This window comes from Apis florea, unplaced genomic scaffold (assembly GCF_048593485.1).
Source record: "Apis florea isolate Af1SG1 unplaced genomic scaffold, ASM4859348v1 contig_2495_pilon, whole genome shotgun sequence".
In the NCBI taxonomy this organism is placed as follows: Eukaryota; Metazoa; Arthropoda; class Insecta; order Hymenoptera; family Apidae; genus Apis; species Apis florea.
In genome coordinates this window covers 637,171-660,271 of record NW_028256595.1, presented here as the reverse complement: position 1 = coordinate 660,271, position 23,101 = coordinate 637,171, and the positions used below count along the sequence as shown (strand labels likewise).

Sequence of the window (23,101 nt, the reverse complement as noted above, 5' to 3'; positions counted from 1 at the left end):
TATAACTTGCCGAGAACAAAGTTGGCCATTGGAAAGAAAGAAAGAAAAAGGAAAAGGAAGAGAGAGAAAAACACCGTCTTTCCTTTTTTATCAAAAGTTGTAACGGTCGAAAGAAGTTCGTGAAAGTAAAACACGACTTGCCGTCGTTATGAAAACAGCGCATAGCATTAGCATACTATCAGCCTTTCGCGCGGGCGGCATATCTCTCGGTGATATAGCGCGTCAAATATCTCGTCGGCCGACGAGATCGATGGAATTTTCGACTCTCTCTCTCTCTCTCTCTCTCTTTTACTTTCCGCCTTCTCCGCATTCGATTCGAGAACTCTTCGTGTTCCAACGGTCGGGCAACACTCGGTTCGACGCGGTAACTCGAGAAGGTGACTTTCCAGGCATCGCTCGACCGGAACGGCGACGATGTTTGTTTACGTTTGGTTTTTTTTAAATATCGCTTCACGAATTTTAGATTCGTAAACTGTTTACGTATAATCTTATGAAGCGTGGAACAATGTAGTATATTAAATGATTAGATTTTTTTATCTCAAATTGGATCGCGTCACAGTCGTGGCGATAAAAATATTATTTTCAAAGTTTTTGAATTTCGTAAAGCGTGGATAATATAGCGAAGATGAGTTTGATTTTTCGTTGTTGAATAACGAAATTATTTCTATTCGTTAAGAAATTGACGATAGAGGGAAGGAAAATAGCGATGAAAATAGAGATATGATAAAAAGAAGATGAAAAATAAGATTATTGCGATATTAGTTCAAGAATTTTTCGTTTTATTAATCCTTTGCACTCGTATTTATATTTATAAGAAGGTTACCAATCAACTCGGAATTTTTTTTCATATTCGATCAAAATGAAAACATTTTTCCGGGAATATATTACTTGTCGTTTTAGTAAAAAAAATTTGAAAAATAAAATATATAAATATATAAAGCAAATTTTATCTGCATCTCAATCCCTTAATCTACATAATATATATATATCTTTTATTATCTTTATTATCTTTCATTTATTTTATTTTATATATATATATACACATATTTAAGCAGAAACTAAAAGAAAACATTGTAAAAATTGTATAAAAATAGAGATATAAGAAGAAGATATAATATAATAAGATATAAAGATATAATATAAGAAGATGAAAAATAGACAGTGAATGTGAGAGCACGTTATTGGGATTGTACGATTTATAACCACATTTTATCGCGATACTTGCCTTGACGAACCGAATATATATCTTGACAACGATATAGACTTTAATTCGATTTTCTCTCCTTATACGTAAAGATTCGTATATTATTAAAATGTAAAAGTTTTATACGTTAATTTGTGCGCGAAATCATTTTAAATTAACTAAGAAATTCATCGAACGGGTGCGAAAGATCGCGTTGGTTCGGTCGAACGAGAAAGCCTTGGGTTAAAATTTTATCCGAGCGAGGATAGATGTCGCCCTCGCTTCTTGCTCGCTCACCGATGAAAGAAAATACGCGGCGAGCAAAGATGACGAATTGGAAATGAAAACGAAACGGTTCTCGCGTCCAGAAGAAATTTTGCAGGGGGAACGCGTCCTTTCTCATTTACATCCCTGCTTCTTCCTTTCTCTCTCTCTCTCTCTCTTTCTCTCTTTTATTTTTCCGTCGGCAGACGGAAATGAAAAGTATTAAGCGGACCGTGTTGTTGTTTCTCTCGTTGGTCGTAAGCAGGATACGCGTGGCAGCGAGAATTTCTTAGCCGTACTACGTTCTTGCTACGGCGTATGGAGTGTCGTTTAAAGGATAAAGCGAGAACCCGGCGTGAACCAGAATCGTGAAACATGTTTCTAAAGGAAACTGCACGCAATTTTCCCGAGTAGACGTTCTTATGTTAATGAGTTGAAAGAAAAGACGCGAGAACCGGGCGGAGCTTCTCTGGAATAAACGTGCGTCGCTTAGAAGAAGAAGAAGGAGAGAGAGAGATAAAGAGAGAAGAAAGAAAAGAAAATAGAAAGAGAGAGAGAGAGAGAGAGAGAAGGAAAAGAGTAGTCGAGTTGAAGCGATTATACACGCGCGCGCACGGTGTAACGACTTAAAACGAACTCCAAGCAGACCGTTTAATTCATCAAATTAATCCCCCAATTACACGAGAAATTGCGTTAGCTTAAAAAGTTTCCGAGAAAAGTGGCGAGGCCCCCTCCCTCTTGCTTAAAAGAATTTCATTTAAAAACCGATAACTCGATTTTGTACCCCGAACTTTGATCGCGTATTAAAAAAAAAAAAAAAAAGAAAGAAAGTAGGTAACAAAAACGGATTTCGCTTATTAGCTCTTTAACTTACAATATAATGGTGTAAGAGAAGCGATACGACGATCGGGTTATACGCGACAAACGCTTTGCTAACTTCCTTGGCATTCGAACGTATATGCAGATATATTGAACGTTGTTGACGATATTGAAAGTTTTGCTAACGTCGCGAAAAATGATTTTATAAATGGTTTAAATAGCGATAGTGGTGATATTTTACTTGCTCTACAACGCGGGAGTGAAAAATATCAAGCGATCAAATATTTGTAAATTTTATCAAGATATTTATTTTATGATTTTATTACTCGCTTCGAGATAATAAATTTTTCTTGTTCAACGATCATTATTTATTAAACATCTTGCAAAATAAAATTAAATTATAAATTTATACACGTGAATTCATATATCGAAAGACACGTGTGATTTGAACAACTTCGAGCGCAACAGTCGAAGCGTGAAATGGCTCGACGCGTGACCGATATTGTTGATGTTTATAGCGCGCGCTGTTGGAACTTAATTTTTTGCATTCGTATATAGTCGCCATCCTACCCATTTTATTATTATACATTTTATATAGTCTCTATAATAATATAATTCTAGGCACTCTTGTGTGATTGGTAACCTTCTTAAATATAAATACGAGTGCAAATGGTTAAACGGTAAGGCAAGGGATATTTAGTTTACTCTGCTGACTCTTCGAGTCTCTCCTACTACGGAAAGACACCGTCCTTAAAAAATTACCCGCGTCGCTCTTTTGGAGGACGTGCCTGGGCGCCCCGTTCACGTGGAAACCGACTACAAGTCCGGAATGTAAATTTTAATTAAACACGTCTTTTAATATAGAGAAGCGTCAGAGATATTTCAGTAAAAGTAATTTAATTAATAGGGGAGAGGGGGGGGCGATAAAACGTCTGAGCACAGGAAAATTATACAGCGTGGAAAAGAATAAAACCATTTTTAAAGCGAGGCAACGTTTCTCCGGATTACCGGAGATGAAAAACTTATCATCCGCGTTTATCCGCGCGATGTATCCTCGATATCTCGATTCGAGAATAGTTTTGGCGACGAGCGCTTGAGTTCGTTTAAAAAAAATTTAATTCCCAATAAAAATTTTAAAAGAAAAAGTTATTCGCCAACTTTTCTCCAAGATTAGATTAACGACAAATGAAAATTTTCGCCGATTTTCAATCCCGTTCAAATCGGTCGGTATAATTGAAAAGTTCGTTGCACGATTGATCGATCGATTCGATTCGATAACATATTCCCTTTCGTTGTTTCCTCAAGATGGCGACGACAAACTTGACAGACCAATCGAAATTATAAAAGAAAATTTGGAAACGTAACGAATTTCAGAATTGTATCCATAAATTGGCAATAATATGATAACGGATAACGCGATAAACGAATGCGTTTGTCCGCGATGCCTTCATTCGACGTGTCCCCTCCCCAACGCGGAACCGCCGTACGATGAAATCACGCAAGAAATAAACAATAATTTCATATCCGTCAAGGTGCCGAAATGCAAAAGGAAATTTGAGAAGGAGGACCAGGAACTGGAAGAAAAATTGAGTTTTGACTTTAATTGCGCCGATGCCGAAGGTAAAACGCGTAATATCCCCTTTTTTTTAAACGAAGAAAAATAAACGACGCACATACACGCACACAGGTGAAAAATGCAAAACTGGTTGCACCAAAGTTCACGTGATACCGAACGAGTACGCCCCACTGAAAAAGCCCGAGGAAGAGATGTTCTCGTTGAAGTCTATAAGACACATTATACCCAACGGATTGGAAAACACTGTCGAAATCGAATACAAGGGAGCACGAAATTACAATCCGTTGCCCGAACCCGGACCACCACCGCCCATAATTGTACCAAGGCAGCGTATCAAGAAGAAGAAGGGCAAGGGTAAGAGCAAGTAAGATTCGAGAGAAATTGGCAATTGTATGGCCAATGCAAAGTTTCAACGATATCTGTGGCTCAATTTGTGGCGAAAGAAAGAAAGGGAGAGGAAGACAGAGAAGGACAGGTAAGGAAGAGTTCTGTTTGATCGATCAAGTAAGATGCGACGCGACGCGAAACGAAATATTTGACGATTATTCGCGGTCTGGTTTTCAGGGAAATAGCAGAGGGAAATACGTTGGGCAGAAAATCGGCCCTCTTTAGGGATTTACGAGTGACACGGAACTAAAACGTTCGCCACTTTGTCGTAAACGCGGGGGCAGAACCAGAGAGAGAGAGAGAGAGAGAGAGAGCGAGCGAATAATGGAACGATAAATCATTGGCATTATATTCTTGCGCATCTTGGGGGAGAGAGAACGATAAATCATATCGCGCACCGAAGGCATACGGACGCGTCGGTATTAAACGTTCTCGGGGCCATTGTCTTCCCACTCGGTAACAGGCGTCTTTTTAAATCCTGCCTTACGTCCGATTCCGTTTTAATGAATTCGTTACGTTCGCCCAACATTCTCGACTTTCAGCTAGACTGGACGACACGGTACGCGTACAAGTTGAAAGCAAACGATCGAAAAAAAAAAAAAAAAAAAAGAAACGAAAAGGGAGAAAAGCTTGTAAATCTCGCGCTCAATTTCTTTCTCGCAGACAACTAAGATTAATAACTAAGAATAAATTTCACGATGCCTCGAACTCGTGAGTTCATTTACGATCCAAGTGTTCTTACGGAGCGGAGGGGGGAAGGAAGATTATCGTTTCCATGGAGACGAATATTTCCATGGAGCGAGGCGATTACGAGGGATATAAAAAGGGATGGAAATTCATCCATCGATCAAGACGTCGAAAGATCGCGTGGATTCTCTTTTTCAATGGTTTCGAAAACATACCGGGAATGAGCGGGGAAAAAAGAGCGGAATGCGTTCGCGCGAAAGCTCGGGGAGAGATACAATGGCGCGTTCGCGTGTTGTTGCGCAAATTTCCAGCGAATTTCCAAAGAGACGCGTGGGACGTGTATACACGCACAATTGACGGAAGCAAAATTTTATCACGGCACGTATCGAATGTGCGCCGCGTGAATAAAACACACACTTTCCAAAACCCACGCCACGGGTTGCATCAACCCGTGGATCGGAATAAAAATATTTGCATGCTCCTCGACGAGCTTCGCGTTTCGTTTAATGAAAATGTTCCAAAACCCCCGTAATTTATTCTCTATCGAGAGGGAGGGAGGGGGGAGAGAGAGAGAGAGAGAGAGAGAGAGAGAGAGAGAGAGAGAGAGAGAGAGAGGAAAAAAAACGTCAATTCGCGCGACGATTAGATTTCTTTCCTCGTCTGTCTTTCCACCTCCATCTATCGATCCACGCGATAACTAATTACGATCCCGTCTAACGAGACCTCTACTCAACCGTCGCGTCAACTGGGAAGCTCATCATCGAGGGGTTACGCTTCGCTCAAGAATTCTCAATTTATATCAGCAATACTTTCCACCCTGCCACGTTGAGATATTTCCACTCGCTATCGGATCTCAGATTTTAGAAAATTTGATTTTTACTTGCTTGCTCGTCGAAAAATAAAGGACTCGACCAGTCCGGGAGGAGGAGAGGGAAAAAAAAAGAAAAAAAAGGAAAAAATGTTCCGAGGAAAGGTCGAAAATGGAAGAAGCACGATCGACCTCGAAAGATTGAAAATTAGCACCATTCATCGAGGGAGGGGAAAAAAAAAACCACGATCCTCCTTCTCCTTGGGATCTCTCCTTTATAAATATTTATTACGCGGAACGAGAGAAGCACCGGCGGAAACCGCGCAACGAATTCGATCGTGAAAGCATTTGCTTGTACTTTAAACGATTTTCCCCGGTACACTGTATAATTCAATAAAATTTGAATCTATCTAGCCGGCAAAGCTAGACGTTGTTCTCCGTTCGTATTCTGTTCGATTCGATCTCTTCCCGTAATCGCGCGAGAGATTCGAATCTATTTTCTTCAAAGCAAACGCGCTACATCCATCGTTCCCTCGAATTTAATCGATACAATGCAAAAATTTCGAAAAACTTCGTATAGAGAGAGGGGGGAGAGAGAGAGAGAGAGAGAGAGAGAGAGAGAGAGAGAGAGAGAGAGAGAGAGAGAGAGAGAAAGGTTGAATAGGGGAGAATGGCGAGAAACGAAAGGAAAGCCACGATCCGTTGTATTCGTGGGTTCACGCTATAACCAACTTTATCCGGACACGAGATTTCTCGCGGAAAATACACCTCCCACTGATTCTGCAGCGTGCCGGGAATACGTTGAACCGGAGCTCAATTGACGTTTGACCAGCCCGTAGGCGATGCGAAAATATACCGTAAATACGACCCTTACCCTCTCGATCCCAGCCCTCTGCTTCCGCTATTTTATTTCTTTCGCTTTTTTTTTCCCCCTCTTTCGGTGGACATCGAGTTTTCCTACGTGCTTCGAAAGAACGTTACCGCATTGCGCGATCCGACCGCCATCCCCGGCTAAGTCCTTGATAATTATCGACTATATTCGACACGCTTGTTTATTTTTCGTTCTAAAAATTCTTCGTATCTTTCCACAAGAAAATTTCTATTTTACTCATCAGGTTGTTTCATCCGTGATAATGTTATCGCATCGAAATTGGTGGAATCGGTAATTTTTTCAGCTAAACTATATACGCAACGAGGTTCGCACGTTTAAACGGATTAAACGCACGTTCGACGAGTCACGCAGGTGAGCACCAATTGCGTTCATTATTAACGTAATCAGCTGCACCTGAGGCGCGCATGAACACGTTGTAACGCGACCAGTTTACACTAACATTGGCGAAAGATATCGATATCGTTGGGAACGCGAGCGCCAGCACAACGATTCTCTCGGCCCATTCCCAGACTGCTCTCCGTTTCGAACGAAACGGTGAACGAATCCGCAAACTGGTCTGCAAACGATAAAACAAGGATCGTATCGAGTCGAGGAAAAGATCGAGTTTTGTGAATAATTTTCTGAACAACTTGTGAAAAATAATGGGACCGAGGGAAAGGATTTCTTGTTTTACCGGGACAAAGCATCGTGCTCAACTTTTGGCTCGAAAATTTAGAGATCCGATACTTTCTACTTTCGCCTCATATTTCTTCGTCTTTTAGACGAAGAGGAAAAGGGATGGAACGAGAGGAAGCAAAAGTTCTAAGCTACGAGGCTACATTTACATTTGCCGACACTTAAGTCCGAGCCGCGCACCGATGTTATGCAAATCTTAATTCGCTTCACTGGAAAACTCGTAAAATTACCGAGTTTCTTCTCGCACTAAAGTCTCGAATAACTTGCACGCCTTTGATCCTACGTGTACCCAGTATGTCTACTAGCTTTGCCGGAGAATGATTCAATATTAAATAACGATTATCGTTAGGGGATCAAATTTTAAAAAAAAACGATATTGCATTAATAAAAAAAAATTAGGGGACGAAAAAGATATAAACGAAATAATAAATGTGAGTGATACTAGAATGAAAGTGACATCTTGTAGATTTTTATATCACGTTTATTCTGAAATATCAACCTCGAATAAATCAGACTTGTACAACAGAGAAATAGAAGCGACATCTCATGGGATTTGTCACATGTTCTGAAATACCGACTTCAAAAAAGACCAGAATGCTTTTTACGCCATCTACCATGTTATGAATATAAGTAATACACAAAATTAAATCATTCAAAAAATAAAAATCTATACTTATAATATTAAAAATTGAAACGAGATTGTTACTCATCATCTTTTAATGCCTATTACCTTCTTCTCATTCAAGTAGCATCTGTAAGTGAAATCCTGACAATGAATACGGAAGGAATTAAATTCCTGAGCTAAAAACATAAATTGGTATAAATTATTTTTAATGATAATAACTTTGATTTTATGTAATTAATTAAAAGAAATATATGTATTAAAAGAATAATATATCTATTAAAATATAATTCAATGATTGTATTTTAAATAATTGATCGATATAATAATAATATGAATGAAAATATTCTCCATCAAAGTATATTTTTAAAAATATGAAATTATTCAAAACTTGTAAGTTTGATATCAAAATTTGTCTGTCACGAAATATCTTTTTGCACATATATTTATATATTTTTAGACGAGAAAAGTAAAAATTTTATCTTTGCTATCTTGAAAATCAAGTAATTATATCACTAAAAATATCAGTATAAAAAAAGATGAAATGAAAAAAAAATGATCCATTACTGTATTATTTATTATTTAAAAATATGATATTCAAGAAAACCTATCGTAAACTAATAAATAAAATACGAAAAAATATTACTACTCACGAATATAATAAATACTCATGGTGCTCGTGCAAAATTTTATGTATACAACCAGTCACCCATGTCGATTCGTACCTTTCATTCTACGACATGATTGAGTGACCGAAGGAAAAATGCATACAACTCACTATTAGATGTGAAGAATCTGCATTGCCATCGATGCTGATCCATGGAAAGTCATCGTGAAATCAAAAATTGAAATAAAAAAAAATGAAATTTTAAATTAATGAAAATATTAAAAATTATTTCTTCGTGTGATAGATGATTAATCATATATTCTTGATGCACTGGTTCTAATATATGCAAATATTTACATAATGCGCTCGTTTAATCGGTTACAATCGGCGAATAAAGACTGATTCTAATTTTACAAAAGATAATTGCTATAATTAAATCAATTAGAACAATTGTATTCTAAAAAATATTTAAAATATTATTAAAAAACAAACATTCATTCTATCTATATATACGCATATATTATAATTCTCTAAAAAAAAAATTTGCATTAATAGGGATAGGTGGATTAAAAAAAAAGCAAAATATTTTTTTCCTATCGAACATTTGTTAAAGAAAATAATTTTATTTTTCTGAATAAATTAAGTTAAATAATATAGAGAGAATAAATTTAATTTATTTGTAGTATTTTTAATAATTCATATATTGATGTATTATGAATTATTTAATAAATACATATTAATGAAATACGATCCATAAAAGGAAAATAAAAATATATTTGTTTCGATATGAAAAATTAAATCTTACCATTTTTTCGATTGGTCATTTTGTCAAACAATTCTTATGGTATCCATATTAAAATTCTTTCTTTCCGCTTTGTTCTAATAGTTAATTATTAATCTGTAAAAAAATAATCAAATTTTTAAAATAAATATATAAATTATATGAAATTGAAAATCATTTATATTAAAACAAGACAATAATAAAGCTTAAATTTCATTTTGAAAGCTAATATATATTTCATCAATAAATAATGAAATAGATTAATAAAGAAAATTGAATAAATTATTCTTTGAAAAATTATCATTTATTATAATATTCAATAATAAATTATTGAATAAGTATATTTATTAAATAATAATATATGAAAAAGATAATTAAGATAATTAAAGAATAATAATAAGAATAAAGATAATTAAATAATAATATATAAAAGGATAATTACTGAAATAATTACGTAAGATTAGTTATGTCAAATAAAACATCTACATGTCATGAGTTTCGATAGAAGAATGATATCTTGCATCGCGATATCGATTATCGAATTGGATTAGGAAGAAAATAATCTCGAAATTTGGCAAAAAGTCAAAACATATTAAATCGAAATATAACACGAACACGAACTATCAATTTTTCAGAAAGATTCTTATTATAAGAAATATTTTCTGCTTTGATCATAATATCAAAATAAATAATATGTTGCCAATTTTCTAGGAAAATTGAATTATACGTTTTCAATCTTAAACGTAAAAAAATATAAGAAAAGAAATATGTAATATATATAAATATATATAGTATAAGAAAAGAAATTTGTAATATATATAAATATATATAGTATGAGAAAAGAAATATGAATATAAATGTACGTGTAAAATAAAATTGATTAGAATTTAATCTATTTTTATCTCGATATGAACAAAAAAAACAAAAAAGAAACTTATAGTAATTATTATACTTTATAGTAATTATTATATTTTTTGAAAATAATTTTTGAAAATAAATTAAATTTTATCACATTTCTATAACATTCCATGTATATAACCTATTGCATTTTCAAAATCATGTTAAATATTAATTAAATAAAAAAACTATAAAACAATAATATAAAATTAAAATAATATTAAAATAAAATAACTAATAAATTCAAATCAGACTTCAAACATTTATAATACAAACTATCGGTAACTGTAACTGTCAAATGTATGAGTAATGAATAACGAAAAAAAAAAAAAAAAATTCAATTTTGATGTAATATTACTTGATAAATGATTAAACACATACATATTAATTAAACAAAAGCATTAATAATCTATTATTCTCACAAATTATATCACAATATCAAATTCTATATTCAATTTTATATATATATATATTCGTATCGGTGTAACACATACTCTCTCCACGATTCTTGACAATAGACTAATGTCATGCACACTGATTCGTCCAACGCTGGGCTTTAGCGATTTTCTGATTGGCTGGAATGGTATGATTCCTTGATTTTATTTAACCATATAAAAACTGAAGTGTAATATGTATTATATAAATATAATATATTTTAATTGTAAATTTTTATAAATTTTATTATATTTGAAATCTTACAAAAACATGTTGATTAAAAATATAAATAGCATAATATAAGAAAGAAGTCAACATAACATATATAAATTAAAAAATACTGAAATATAATCAAAGAAAATAATTAGTTTAAAATAAATATTAAACTAAAAAGGAATTGAAAAATAAACAAAAAGATATAAAAATAATTATATGAAATAAAATGCAATAAATTTTTAAATAAATCTTTTAGTTACAATTTGTTGATCTCACATATAAATTATTTTAAAAAAATCATCATTTACAATAAAAAATTAAAAATTAAATAGTTGTTACGAATGTCAATAAAGTTATATCTACAATCCAATCTACATGATTAAAATATTTAAGAAAAAAAATTATAAAATTAGATTGAATTAAATACACATACGTTTTAATTTGATATAGAAAAAAAAAATTCGATAAAGAAATTTTTTTAATGTAATTAAATTAAAAAGAACTGCAATATAATACAGAAATTTAAATATCGATATAAAAAAAGCTGAAGTATAAGAGAAAAATTTAATAATTAAATAAATATTTATAATAATAATAATTATAATAATAATTAAATATTTAAATAACATACAATATAATATAATGGATAATAGTATCTTTTACATTAATTGCATAATTAATTGTTCATATATCATACATAGATTATATCCATATATCGAATACAATAAATAGATTGCAAAATTTAAACAACTTAAACCTTAAATTATTTATTGTCAGGATCATTTCTAAATTATCATAGATGAAACAAAAATTTAGATAAAAAGAGGAAATAGTAGAATAGAAATAGGATAAAAAATGACTATATGCACCATCTATTGAGTATCAAAAGCATTTTATTAAAAGCACTCAAAAGATTTTCAATTCATACTCTATCTTATCCTATCTTTGAAGAGATATCTGTAACCAAGAGATGGCGCCGATTGTTAATTCATATTCTTCTACTATACCTTTCTAAGGGATATCTATCTAAAGTTTTGTTTCATCTACAATACTTTAAAGATGGCGCTGATTTTCTAATTTTCATCCTATCTTTGTTTAATTCGTAGTATTTGCTTTTTTTATCTTATACTTGCTCTACAAAATTTATTTTACTTCTCTATTCAAGAAACAACTTCGATTTTATTGTTTTCTTTACCTATCCTATTAATTAAAAATTTTCAATTATGTTACAAGAATCTTAAAATCAACACTTTATTGTGCAATATATACTATAAATTAATTTTTAACTCTCCTGATAAAAAATAATAGTAATAATAAAATAAAAATTATTCAAATTTTTATTCAATAATATATTATCTCATTTTTACTTTTTGATATTATAAAAACCATACAAAACGAAATTACAAATTTAAAACTCATTTTTGATTGGTCGAGATGAAGTTTTTCTATTAAATTTTGTATAAACAAAAAGCAATAATTTTTTCTTTTTACAAATTATATTTATTAAATTTAATTCTATATTTCAATGTGTATTTATAATAGAAATTAAAATTTAATGCAATATAATGAAATTTTTTATTTTTTTTAATATAATAACTTTTTTATTATTCCTTGATCCACACCCTTAAGATATGTCATTGATTCGTACATTGGCATCACTGATGCTTCTTTCCAGATGGTTTCTCCAGTGAATAACTCGTAATAGTCAAAGTTAAGAAAAGTGGTTTTAAGCCGGTGTATGTTCCTGAAATGAATTTTTAAACTTTGGTAAGATGAGGAACGGAAAGGATTTTGTACTAAAACAATGTTTATTTTCACATTGATAACATTATTCATTTGTTTGATGTTTATTTGAAAACATATCTTCCATTAAACATCAGTAATTTCAAGAATTTGAAACGAAAATCTTATAATACACTTTCTTTTCTAACCGAATCATATCTAAAAAAAATGCGTACTATAGAATATATTAAAATTGTATTTAATCGTCAGTTATATCTATCCACATGTTTTTTTGATAATGTTATTGTGTGTGCTTGTTTGCCATACTCGTTCTGTTTTTAAGTTATAAAGTCACTGTATATTACCTTCAAACTTACGATATTGATTGGCAAATTAAAAATATAAATGACTTAAGGACTGATCGTGCTAAAGTGCATACGATCTTGGCACAAATTATTATTCACAGAGTATGTATTGCTCGTAATGAACTAATATAGAATTAATCTATCAGAATGATTCTAACTCAACAAAAAATTATCGTGAAAAATTCTAAAAATATAGGAATTTCATTTTTTATATCTTTTATACATGTAATTTATATTTTGTGATAAATTAATATTAGTTAACCCCTTATTTATTTGCTTCTATATATGCTCCTTTTATTTATTTAATTGACTATTAGTAATTTACTTCATATTTACTGTATAATTGATTTAAAAGTAAATTTTTATTTTGTAGACAAAAAGCAATTGCAGCTTTAGTTAAAATAGAAATTACATAATGACAGAATACAAGCTCGTAGTTGTGGGAGCTGGAGGTGTTGGTAAATCTGCGCTTACAATTCAGTTGATACAAAATCATTTTGTAGATGAATATGATCCCACTATAGAAGATTCTTATAGAAAACAAGTAAGTTGTTATATATAAATTATTTTATTGTTATATTAATTATTAATTATTCAATAATATATTTATATAAAATATTTTATATATAGGTAGTTATAGATGGAGAGACATGCCTTTTAGATATATTAGATACAGCTGGTCAAGAAGAATATAGTGCAATGAGAGATCAATATATGAGAACTGGAGAAGGATTTTTATTAGTATTTGCTGTAAATTCAGCAAAAAGTTTTGAAGTATGTTGTTTTCTTTTGTTTATTCAGATTATTTTTTATATTCTGCATAAAAATTGAAAAAAATATTGTTATAGGATATTGGAACATATAGAGAACAAATAAAAAGAGTAAAAGATGCAGAAGAAGTACCAATGGTTTTAGTAGGAAATAAGTGTGATCTTCAACAATCTTGGGCAGTAAATATGACACAAGCAAGAGAAGTTGCCCGTCAATATGGTGTGCCTTTTGTTGAAACTTCAGCTAAAACGAGAATGGGAGTAGATGATGCTTTTTATACACTGGTAAATAGATATATAAATATAAAAATATATATATATATATTATATATATATATTTTTATGAATTAAACTGGAAATCATTATTATATCTGATATTCTTATTTACAATTTCAATTTTGTATTGATTTTTTTTTATTAGAATGTAATTAATAAATTATAGGTGAGAGAAATACGGAAAGACAAAGAACATAGAGGTAAAGAAAAAAAGAAACGTATGAAGACAGGTAACGCGAACCGTAGGAAACATCGATGCTGTTTGCTTTAAGTCATTGAATCACGTTAATTCCCTCATTCGATACATTAATATGGAAATAGATTGTAAAAAAATATTAGATTATATTCACTTTACGCACATTTTTTGCAGCTTCCTCTATAGAATATTGTAATATTACAAGCACAATTTTTTCTATACATTGGGAGGGAAAAAAAAAAACAAAATATATAATAGTATTGTATTATATCACATACATTTTTATTCTTGAAGTTAAATTTCATAAAATACATTATTTGTTCAACAGTCTGCCATATAACTCTTAATATTCCATTAGCAAAAAAAATTTTAACCCTTGATTGCCTAGAATAGTCAGTATCAAAAAAATGTTTTTTTTTTAAAGTCATCCATATTTTATTATTAAATTTGAAAAAGTATTATTCAATGAAAGAATTCTGTAGTTTTAAGTATTATGGGTGTGAAGAATATATAATTCATCAAATTTAATATTATATACATGTTTTATTCAGTCTAGTTCATAATTTTAAATATATATTTAATTCATTCATTAAATATATTTTTAATTTTTATTTCTACACTTTAGAGTGCATAATAAAAAATTCCATTTTTCTAAAAAAAAAATATATATATATATATTTAAGCCATAAAACACAAGAAAATAAAACCTGGATAACTCATTTTGTGCTGTGATTAAGTATTCTTATGCCATGCTAGTTAGATATTACTGTAATTAAGTATGCAATTTTACATAAAATGCCTATTTATCATTTTAAGAATATATAGTTTTGTTTGCGTTTTTTTTTTTTTTTTTTTTTTAAATCACATACTGAAGATTCTTGTAGAAAATAATACAAGTTCTTAATTTTTATAGTAACTTTTTTATACATTTATAGTAGAGAAATATTGGTAGGTATGAAGTTACATATTGTGATTATTGTACAATTGTAAGTGTCATTTCTACTAATCATTGTTATTTCAATTAAAAACACACAAAGACTATATAATTTAAGGATTATATCAAGCACAATGAAATGAAAGTTTATTAAATTGATATTGAAATGTCTGTCATCATTTTTATGTAATTAAGAGATACTGCGTTTTATTATCGCACCTTTATATTTCATCTTGCCGTTTTTTTCATGTCATTTTTTAAAATCACGATTAAATTACGAAAATTTAATATATAAATTATATTAAATATATAATTATATATTAAATATATAATTTTAAGACATTTTGAATATCAATAATAAACTTTTATTGTAATTATGAACATTTTAATATTTGTTCAGACAATAACATCATCTCATTTAAATGAGACATGAATCTATAATATAAAAAATTAATTTTCTCAATAAAATCTATGAAAATATTTAATGAAATATTTAAGATTCAACTTATATAATCATGTCTCAAATCTGACTGAACTTGAACAATCAAGGGTTAAATACTTTATTAAATGATCTAAATAGTACAATTTGCAAATATTCTTATATACCTAACATATATGTAAATGCGTAAATTTGTAATATTAGCTTTTTCAAATATTGAATATGTGTATATATAAAATTGCACAGCATAGGTGTTATTATGTAGTTCAAATTCATAATAAAATCTTGTATAAAAAATGTTCTTTATATTCATTCTATCTCGAATGATTATCTTTAAAAGATCAATTTCAAATCATCTATGCTGTTTGGTTTTATAACATTCAAAGAACAAATTGTTGTTTCATTAGTTTCATTTCAAAATATTTCATATATATATATATATATATCAAACGGTACTAAAGTATTGAAGAATTACATTTTTAAATCAAAATTCATTATATTTCATCATTCTCTATATCATATACTACATCTACGTGCTACGTAGTTTATTATCACAATTTTACGGGCGCGTATTAAAAAACTTAAGCCTGTAAATTCATTATCCAATATTTTTTTATTCTTTTATTTGAAATACATCATTTAATAAAAACTTATTATACAAGCATACACAATAAGTACAAATTATAAAGCAATGTTTTTTTTTCTTTTTTTTTTTTTTTTCAATACATATTCTATAAATATATTCATTCACAATAACCGCATATATCAATAGATAAGAATGTAAATGTAAAAAAATATAATTGAACTGCAATGTTCATAGATTCGTTCACATTAATGTCAGGAGCAAAAAATAAATTTATAACGATTTGACATGTTTTATTCATTATTTAAAATAGCCTTATTCAAAAATATATACTTCATATATAATCGTAACATAGTACCACCATTTATATACATTAGTCAAATATAAAAAAACACATTTTAATGTGTCAAATGTTATTGTGCGTATACATCTTAGTTTTTTATCTTGATATTTAATATATATTTTTGTTAACAGATTTTCTAAGAATTTTTGTATTAACTGACTAGGACCTTAAATTTAATACAATATTCGTCATTTAATGGCATGATAAAACTATTGCAACGATACAAGTGTAATAATTAATTTATAAAATAATTAAAATTAATAAATCATTTATATATATAAAAAATGTAATTTTTTAACCCGCTTTGAAAAGTAAGATTATTACTATTTTTTGGAAAATAAATAAAAATAAAATTGGGAAACTATATGTACAACACAATATTTTTGGTTTAATTTGCATTTATTTTCGAGCACCTAAGTAAATATAAAATTGTTATACGCCTATATGATTCTGTATGTCAACTATATCACTGTCATGGTATTGTTTACTATACGTATAAGCTAGTTTCTAATTACATACGAAATAGTAAATGTAGGCTTGTGTGTATACAATAATATATATGTATATATATATGTATATACAGACACATATATATATGTATGAATGTATGTATGTATGTATGTATCTATGTATGTATGTATGTATGTATACATATATATATATGGCACGTCAGTCTGTACGTTTAATTACTTAACCACTTAAAGTAATTATTAAATACTACCATGTATCTGTTGTCAAATCTTATGAATTGTTTTGTTATGTTTGGCATTAGTCATGGCAAATGGCTTTAGCACTACCGTATCATTTCCATATATTTTTGTTTATGTTTGCTTAGCATTTCAGTCACGGTTACTAATTGTTTTATTGTTGGCTAAAGAAAAAAAAACAGAATTATGAATACATATATAATTTATTAATAATATATATATATTAAGAATAAATTGCAAAATATACCTGAGTTTTTGATAAAACTTGAAGTTCTTTTAAATGAGAAACACAAATATGATGCAGTGTTGCTAAATCTCTCGCTGTATCCGAAACATAACTTCTATTTCTTGGATCTGCACCTTCAGATTCTGGTTTTTCGGTTACATTCTATGTAATGTAAATTCAAATTTATATTTAAAATGATACATATATAAAATTTACATAATAATACATAATATTAAAATTTGCTTACAGATAATTGATCCAAAAATACGACCATTCTTTCTTTATTTTTAAGAATAAATGGATTAACTACCTCCATATATGGTTCTTTACCACCAAATTCTACCAAATTAGCCAAATTTTGCAAACATTTTGCAACCATTACTAGTGATCTACAGAATCAGTTAATAAAAATTAACGAAAAATTTATTTCAACGTAAAATTTCTTACGTTTAATATAGACCTACCCTACCTTGCAGCAGCTGGAGGTGGCGGTTCAGCTATTAAATTAAATGACCTAGGATTTAATATGGCAGGGCAAAGTAGACGTAAAAATATAAATCCACTGACTACTCGTGTTCTGACTAGTCTTTCATGTGGCCATTTGGCAACAACTGCTCTTTGTAAACATCCACAAATATATCTCAATGTTCTTGGACATGCATCAGGACTCGTAAAAATGCTTAATGTCACTTCGTCTAAAACCTAAAATATATTTATTAAAAAGAATATATTTATTAAATATGAATCATTCAAAATAATTTAATATTAATCTATATTTATTTTTACTTGTAATAAAAATTCTGCATTGCTGCACGCATCTTCCGGAGAATCCATTTTTGTTGGATTTAATTCACAGCTCTGTTTACTTTCAATTAATTTCACTATGGTATCGCGTAAAGCGGCTTTCAAAAAAGAGGTACAAACTGATTTCATGTATAAATCCATTAACGTAGTTGTAAGACTAGCAGCTCTAAAAAGTGTTGGTGTTTCATCTTCTTTATCCACCTAAATAAAATAATTAATTATATTTAATAAAAAAAAAAAAGAAAAACCTATTTCTTTATAAATATCAATATACATACTTCTGCTTGATTTAACGATCTCAAGAGATCTGCTTCTTTTCTTTCATGCCTAAATATAAACATTTCAAATTATAATCTTATTATTAAGAAAAGAAGAAAGAATATTTAATATGTTATATATTTTTGTTTATATACCTAAATATTCTAAGTAAACTATTTGCCAATGGTACTCTATCCAAGTGACAAACATCTGCTAATGCCCTAACAACATGCAGTTCTGGATCTAATAATAATTGTTGTAATGGACTATATTCTTCCGGAGGCATTGCTAGATCGTGCCGATACCTGCAATGTAATAATTGTAGAAAATATGTATAAACATTTGTATATTAATATCCTAAAAATGCAATATGCAATGTACAAAAAATTTTTTTCTTTAAAAAGAAAAAATTAAAAAAAATCTATATTCACCTTATCCGTAAACGAAGTACACCCCATTCGCCTATTGGAGTAAGGCCTGACAATGGATACCATTCATCCATTTCTTCCCCATTAGTTAAACTCGCCAATTCAACGGTCAATTCTGCCACTTCGGTATCTTTACTACGTTTTCCTTTATTGTACAATGTTAAAGAAAACGACATAACATCTGGTGGCACATCTCTATGGAACAATTTATGATAAATATTATTTAAATATCAATCAATATTTTACCAATATTTTAGATAAAACATATACGTACTCTAAAATGAATTCTTCATCCCAAATTGGATGCAATCCTGTTTTGACTTTTGTGCGAGCAACTTTTACATTGTTTAGAGCCACTATGATGAATGGATTCGGTACTAGTTTATATGGAAGTCTATGAGCATCTAAAATATGCAGATGTAATGAACGTAATTCACGTAGACGAGCAACTTTTGGAGCACGAGTAAGTTGTGATACACATAATGGTTTCAAGGCATTAATCCAGTCTAAAGCATTCTCTGAATTTGGAGCAGCCAAATATGTTATCGTGGCCAAACATGGTAAAGCACGTTCAACTAATTGAAAGCAATGAGGTCTATCGAACACGCTTTCATGAACCTAAAAAAACTACATCTGAGAAATGAATCTCAATAACAACTTAAACATTACAATCCTTACTTGCTGTTTTCAATGTTAGTATAATTACATACATACAACATATATATATTTTAAAGACAGTCTGAAAACTGACACAATCATATGGAAAAATGAAATATATTTTATGTTTATAAAATGTGTTATACCTGATATAAATAAGCACAGCTTAAATCGATAAGACCTTTAGGTTTGGTCCTTTTTGGATTGTCATACAAATACAAATGAGTATCAGTTGCATCCACTAAAAGTACAAAATACAATGCTTTCCATTTTTTATTTTTTTCTGATTTTTTTTCTAAATATCCTTGCATTTTAATCCCCTTATTTTTCTTTGCTCCAGATTGTTCCCGACATTCTCTAAGAGTTGCATATATTTTTTCTGCGTGTTGCACTTCTCTATTAACCCTTACACTACCATCAGGCTCTGTTACCATTGCTTGAACTAAAGTATGACCTTCAACTATTTGCTCTTTCCGATATCTACGAATATAAATATTTTCGTAATAACATATAGATATAAAAGTTGAATAGAAAAAAATATCATACCTGTTTATAACAGCATCAAGACATTCAAAAGTTCTACCACCCATAAGATAACGTACTCCCTTTTTTTCAATTCTAAATCTTTGAATTTGATTGTTTATATGAAAGAAAAGTGAATAATCTCCAGGACTATTATCTGAAGGTCTGACCTATACAATAAAATAAAAAATAAAGAAATTATTATTTTTAATCATTATAAATCATAAAGTTATATTACAACTTACCAAGAAACTACCAGGTCCTGCCTTCACCAACATGTCAACAGCTTCACTTTTAGTAACATTAGGATGAAACCAAGAGAACACAGTATTAGGATCAATGGAATCATCTAAATCCTCCACCAATTCACGAAAAATTAAGCCCTGTTCACCAGTTCTATGTGCAGTAACCCATAACCAACCATCTCCCATATCATTGTGCACAAAAAATATGTCACCCTTTTGAAAGCTTAATTCATCTGTATCAGGCATTTTTGTATATGGCAGTATTGCAACTATTCGCTTCTTATCATTCACTGGTTCAGGAGGTGGAGTAGGATGAATAAGTCTTTCCCTCTTTAAAAGATCTGAGCAATGAGTATAATATGCAACAAGATCTGATAAGCTATTGAACTGTCTACCTCCTATAATAAAATACATATTAATTCATCAGTTAAAACTATAAATATTCATTAAATTTAAATGTTTACAATACCAATATAATAATCTCCACACACAGCTGTAATTCTAAAATGATTAATGCCAGTTCTGCCTAAATAGGATAATACATAACTTCCAGGCTTTCTGTCACTTTCACGCACTAAATAACTGCCCATTTTACTTGCATCCCATAGTCTTTCTTCTGCAGTAAATCTATCTAATCTACCATGATACCATCTACAAATTATTCACTTATTAAGAATTTTACATTCATTAAATATCAAATATAATTAAAAATAATGTCTTTATTCTATGAATCAAAATTTTATTAATATTAAATCTCACTGATTTTCTGGTGGAGCTGTTAATAATGTTGCATTAGCACTATCAGGTTCTTCTGTATCTTGAATATCATCTGGTATATTTTCAAGAAAAGGATCAAATTCATTTTCTGCATTCATAGATTCATTCTGTCCACCATCTTCACTACCAGTGCTAGGAGAACCTCCTTTGCTATTGTGATCCATCTATAGATAAAATTTTTAAACATATTTATAACATAACATAATAAGAGAAATTTTTTTAATTTAAATATATACTATATAAATATTTTTATTTTTAAAATGTCATATTATATATCAAAGATAACATATAATACTTTTGTCAACAAAACGTAAATATTATGTTTACATATTTGTTTATAACTTCTTTTATATGCTTCTTTTATACCGCTTTTTAATTTTTTTATAAATATATAAACTTATGAAAAACATTATTCATAAATAATACCTTTGTCTAATAAGTACTTTTCCGTCGAAATATTTAAAAAATAATAAAGAATTTATAAAAATCTTTAAAATTTTAAAAGTTATAGCAAGTTTTTAAATATATAATTGTATTTTATTTCTTTCTATCGAATTTTTAATAATGTGATGATATTAGATGAATAAGTAGAATGAATAATATTCGTACATACCTTAGCACTGTTCGACACGCTCGGACCTCCACGCACAAATTCTGCCATTTTCCGTTCACACACACTCCTTCATACACACGACTATGAAAAGGAAACTAAAAATATTAATTGAACGGCATTCGTTTTATTGCAATCCTCCTTACCACGATTATTTACAAAAGTACGCTGTTATTGATATAAAATGTATTGACGTTTTACGGCAGCCATTTTACTACTGCACGCGTTGATCGTAGAGTATATAGAGGGAGTCTGTCTTATATTTATCATAAACTTTAAATATTCTTAAATACTGACAACATGTTTCTATAATTATTCATTTATCATTTAATTCAAAGATAAATATTTTACGTATCAAATAACGTTTCGTTTAAAAGCACTCTTACAATTAATAAACCATTAACATAATGGATTTATATAGATGATTAAGTTCGCTAATAATAATTGTTCTTATTTTTAAATATATTATCGGTATTCTTCGACAATAGATAATATACATTTTTTAATTAAATTATAATATAAAATTAAGTTAATCATTTATATAATTATAAAAATAGTTTTATATTAAACACTAATTCTTCTGAAAAGTTTTCGTTTCTTATATATTCATTCTATTATGGCGAAATTTTGTTTTGATCTACGTGAAGTTATTTCTTGTATGCAAATTGATCATTTACAATAATTCAATATCAAAACTTATCGTTATTAAATCATAATGGTAAGATGATAAGTTTTCGAATTGTATAATTTACATTTTAAATATTTATTTGATCATAAACAATTTCTAAATCTTATAACTTTTTATAACCTCTTTGACATTCAAAAAGAATGCGTTAAATCAAGTAATTTTTTTTTAAAATCTTTTTTTTTGGGGGGGGACATAGTCTGCCCTATTTAATTTTCAGAGTCTATTGACGGTAATTTTGTTATTGATATGTACCTGTACTTACATTAGATCCATTGTTCCCAGTTTATTGGACAGTCGATTAGGAAAAGTTGGGTATGTATACTTTATGATAATTTTATTATATATATATATATATAATACATTAATATAATAATATTAATATATTATTTTTAGTTTTCAGGGTACTCTTTGGAAGTGTGCTAGAATTGGCGAAAGAAAAAGTCCATATGTGGCAGTGAGTTGCCTTCTTATGGCTTTCAATATTTTGTTTTGGTCATAATATTATAAAAAAACTATCGAATAAAACTAAAATTCAAAAAAATATATTCTGTATAAGGAAAATGGTGTAAATTGTGGATTTGAATGTAAATAAAAAGTAAGTTTATTCAATTACTATAAATAAATGTATATATTTGCATTTGAATTTTTATCATTTAAATCATTTAAATGACAATGGAAATTATTTATAAATAATTTAAAATG

General features: G+C 29.4%; 4 protein-coding genes and 1 long non-coding RNA gene across 10 annotated transcripts; 3 read left to right on the top strand and 2 right to left on the bottom strand.

Annotated features, from left to right (window-relative positions):
* The first annotated feature begins 3,502 nt into the window (after nucleotides 1–3,502).
* On the top strand, nucleotides 3,503–4,937 carry LOC105736075 (uncharacterized). The gene is made up of 3 exons (XM_086906812.1): nucleotides 3,503–3,886; nucleotides 3,954–4,317; nucleotides 4,407–4,937. Exons 1-2 carry the CDS (start codon nucleotides 3,667–3,669, stop codon nucleotides 4,208–4,210), a joined length of 477 nt encoding a protein of 158 aa, XP_086762938.1. The 5' UTR covers nucleotides 3,503–3,666; the 3' UTR covers nucleotides 4,211–4,317; nucleotides 4,407–4,937.
* Nucleotides 4,938–7,736: 2,799 nt separating this feature from the next.
* LOC147657824 (uncharacterized) lies at nucleotides 7,737–8,764 on the bottom strand. Its single transcript, XR_015291717.1, has 3 exons — nucleotides 8,692–8,764; nucleotides 8,022–8,092; nucleotides 7,737–7,901 (listed from the first exon to the last, which is right to left on the bottom strand). It is a non-coding gene; the product is annotated as an uncharacterized LOC147657824 (long non-coding RNA).
* Nucleotides 8,765–12,475: 3,711 nt separating this feature from the next.
* Nucleotides 12,476–14,508, top strand: Ras85D (ras-like protein 1). Of its 3 annotated transcripts, none has more exons than XM_003696875.4 (5): nucleotides 12,476–12,616; nucleotides 13,310–13,480; nucleotides 13,567–13,710; nucleotides 13,785–13,991; nucleotides 14,149–14,508. In XM_003696875.4, the coding sequence occupies exons 2-5, from the start codon at nucleotides 13,352–13,354 to the stop codon at nucleotides 14,251–14,253; spliced, it is 585 nt and encodes a 194-aa protein (XP_003696923.1). In that variant the 5' UTR covers nucleotides 12,476–12,616; nucleotides 13,310–13,351; the 3' UTR covers nucleotides 14,254–14,508. The 3 variants fall into 3 exon arrangements, with proteins under 3 accessions (XP_003696923.1, XP_012346566.1, XP_086762937.1); XM_012491112.3 differs by having other exon boundaries at nucleotides 12,489–13,038; XM_086906811.1 differs by lacking the exon at nucleotides 12,476–12,616 and adding an exon at nucleotides 13,017–13,161.
* A 2,349-nt stretch (nucleotides 14,509–16,857) lies between these two features.
* vap (RAS p21 protein activator vap) lies at nucleotides 16,858–21,984 on the bottom strand. Of its 4 annotated transcripts, XM_012491055.3 has the most exons (16): nucleotides 21,858–21,984; nucleotides 21,715–21,795; nucleotides 21,084–21,265; nucleotides 20,794–20,975; nucleotides 20,325–20,722; nucleotides 20,104–20,249; nucleotides 19,704–20,037; nucleotides 19,175–19,518; nucleotides 18,904–19,095; nucleotides 18,628–18,777; nucleotides 18,493–18,541; nucleotides 18,197–18,415; nucleotides 17,880–18,112; nucleotides 17,658–17,799; nucleotides 17,432–17,572; nucleotides 16,858–17,348 (listed from the first exon to the last, which is right to left on the bottom strand). In XM_012491055.3, exons 2-16 carry the CDS (start codon nucleotides 21,760–21,762, stop codon nucleotides 17,271–17,273), a joined length of 2,838 nt encoding a protein of 945 aa, XP_012346509.1. In that variant the 5' UTR covers nucleotides 21,763–21,795; nucleotides 21,858–21,984; the 3' UTR covers nucleotides 16,858–17,270. The 4 variants fall into 4 exon arrangements, 3 of the variants coding, with proteins under 3 accessions (XP_012346509.1, XP_086762924.1, XP_086762925.1); XR_001112636.3 differs by having other exon boundaries at nucleotides 17,875–18,112; nucleotides 21,715–21,932; XM_086906798.1 differs by having other exon boundaries at nucleotides 21,715–21,932.
* On the top strand, nucleotides 21,900–23,036 carry ksh (transmembrane protein 167A-like protein ksh). The gene is made up of 3 exons (XM_003696877.4): nucleotides 21,900–22,429; nucleotides 22,596–22,711; nucleotides 22,793–23,036. Exons 1-3 carry the CDS (start codon nucleotides 22,427–22,429, stop codon nucleotides 22,896–22,898), a joined length of 225 nt encoding a protein of 74 aa, XP_003696925.1. The 5' UTR covers nucleotides 21,900–22,426; the 3' UTR covers nucleotides 22,899–23,036.
* Nucleotides 23,037–23,101: the final 65 nt, after the last annotated feature.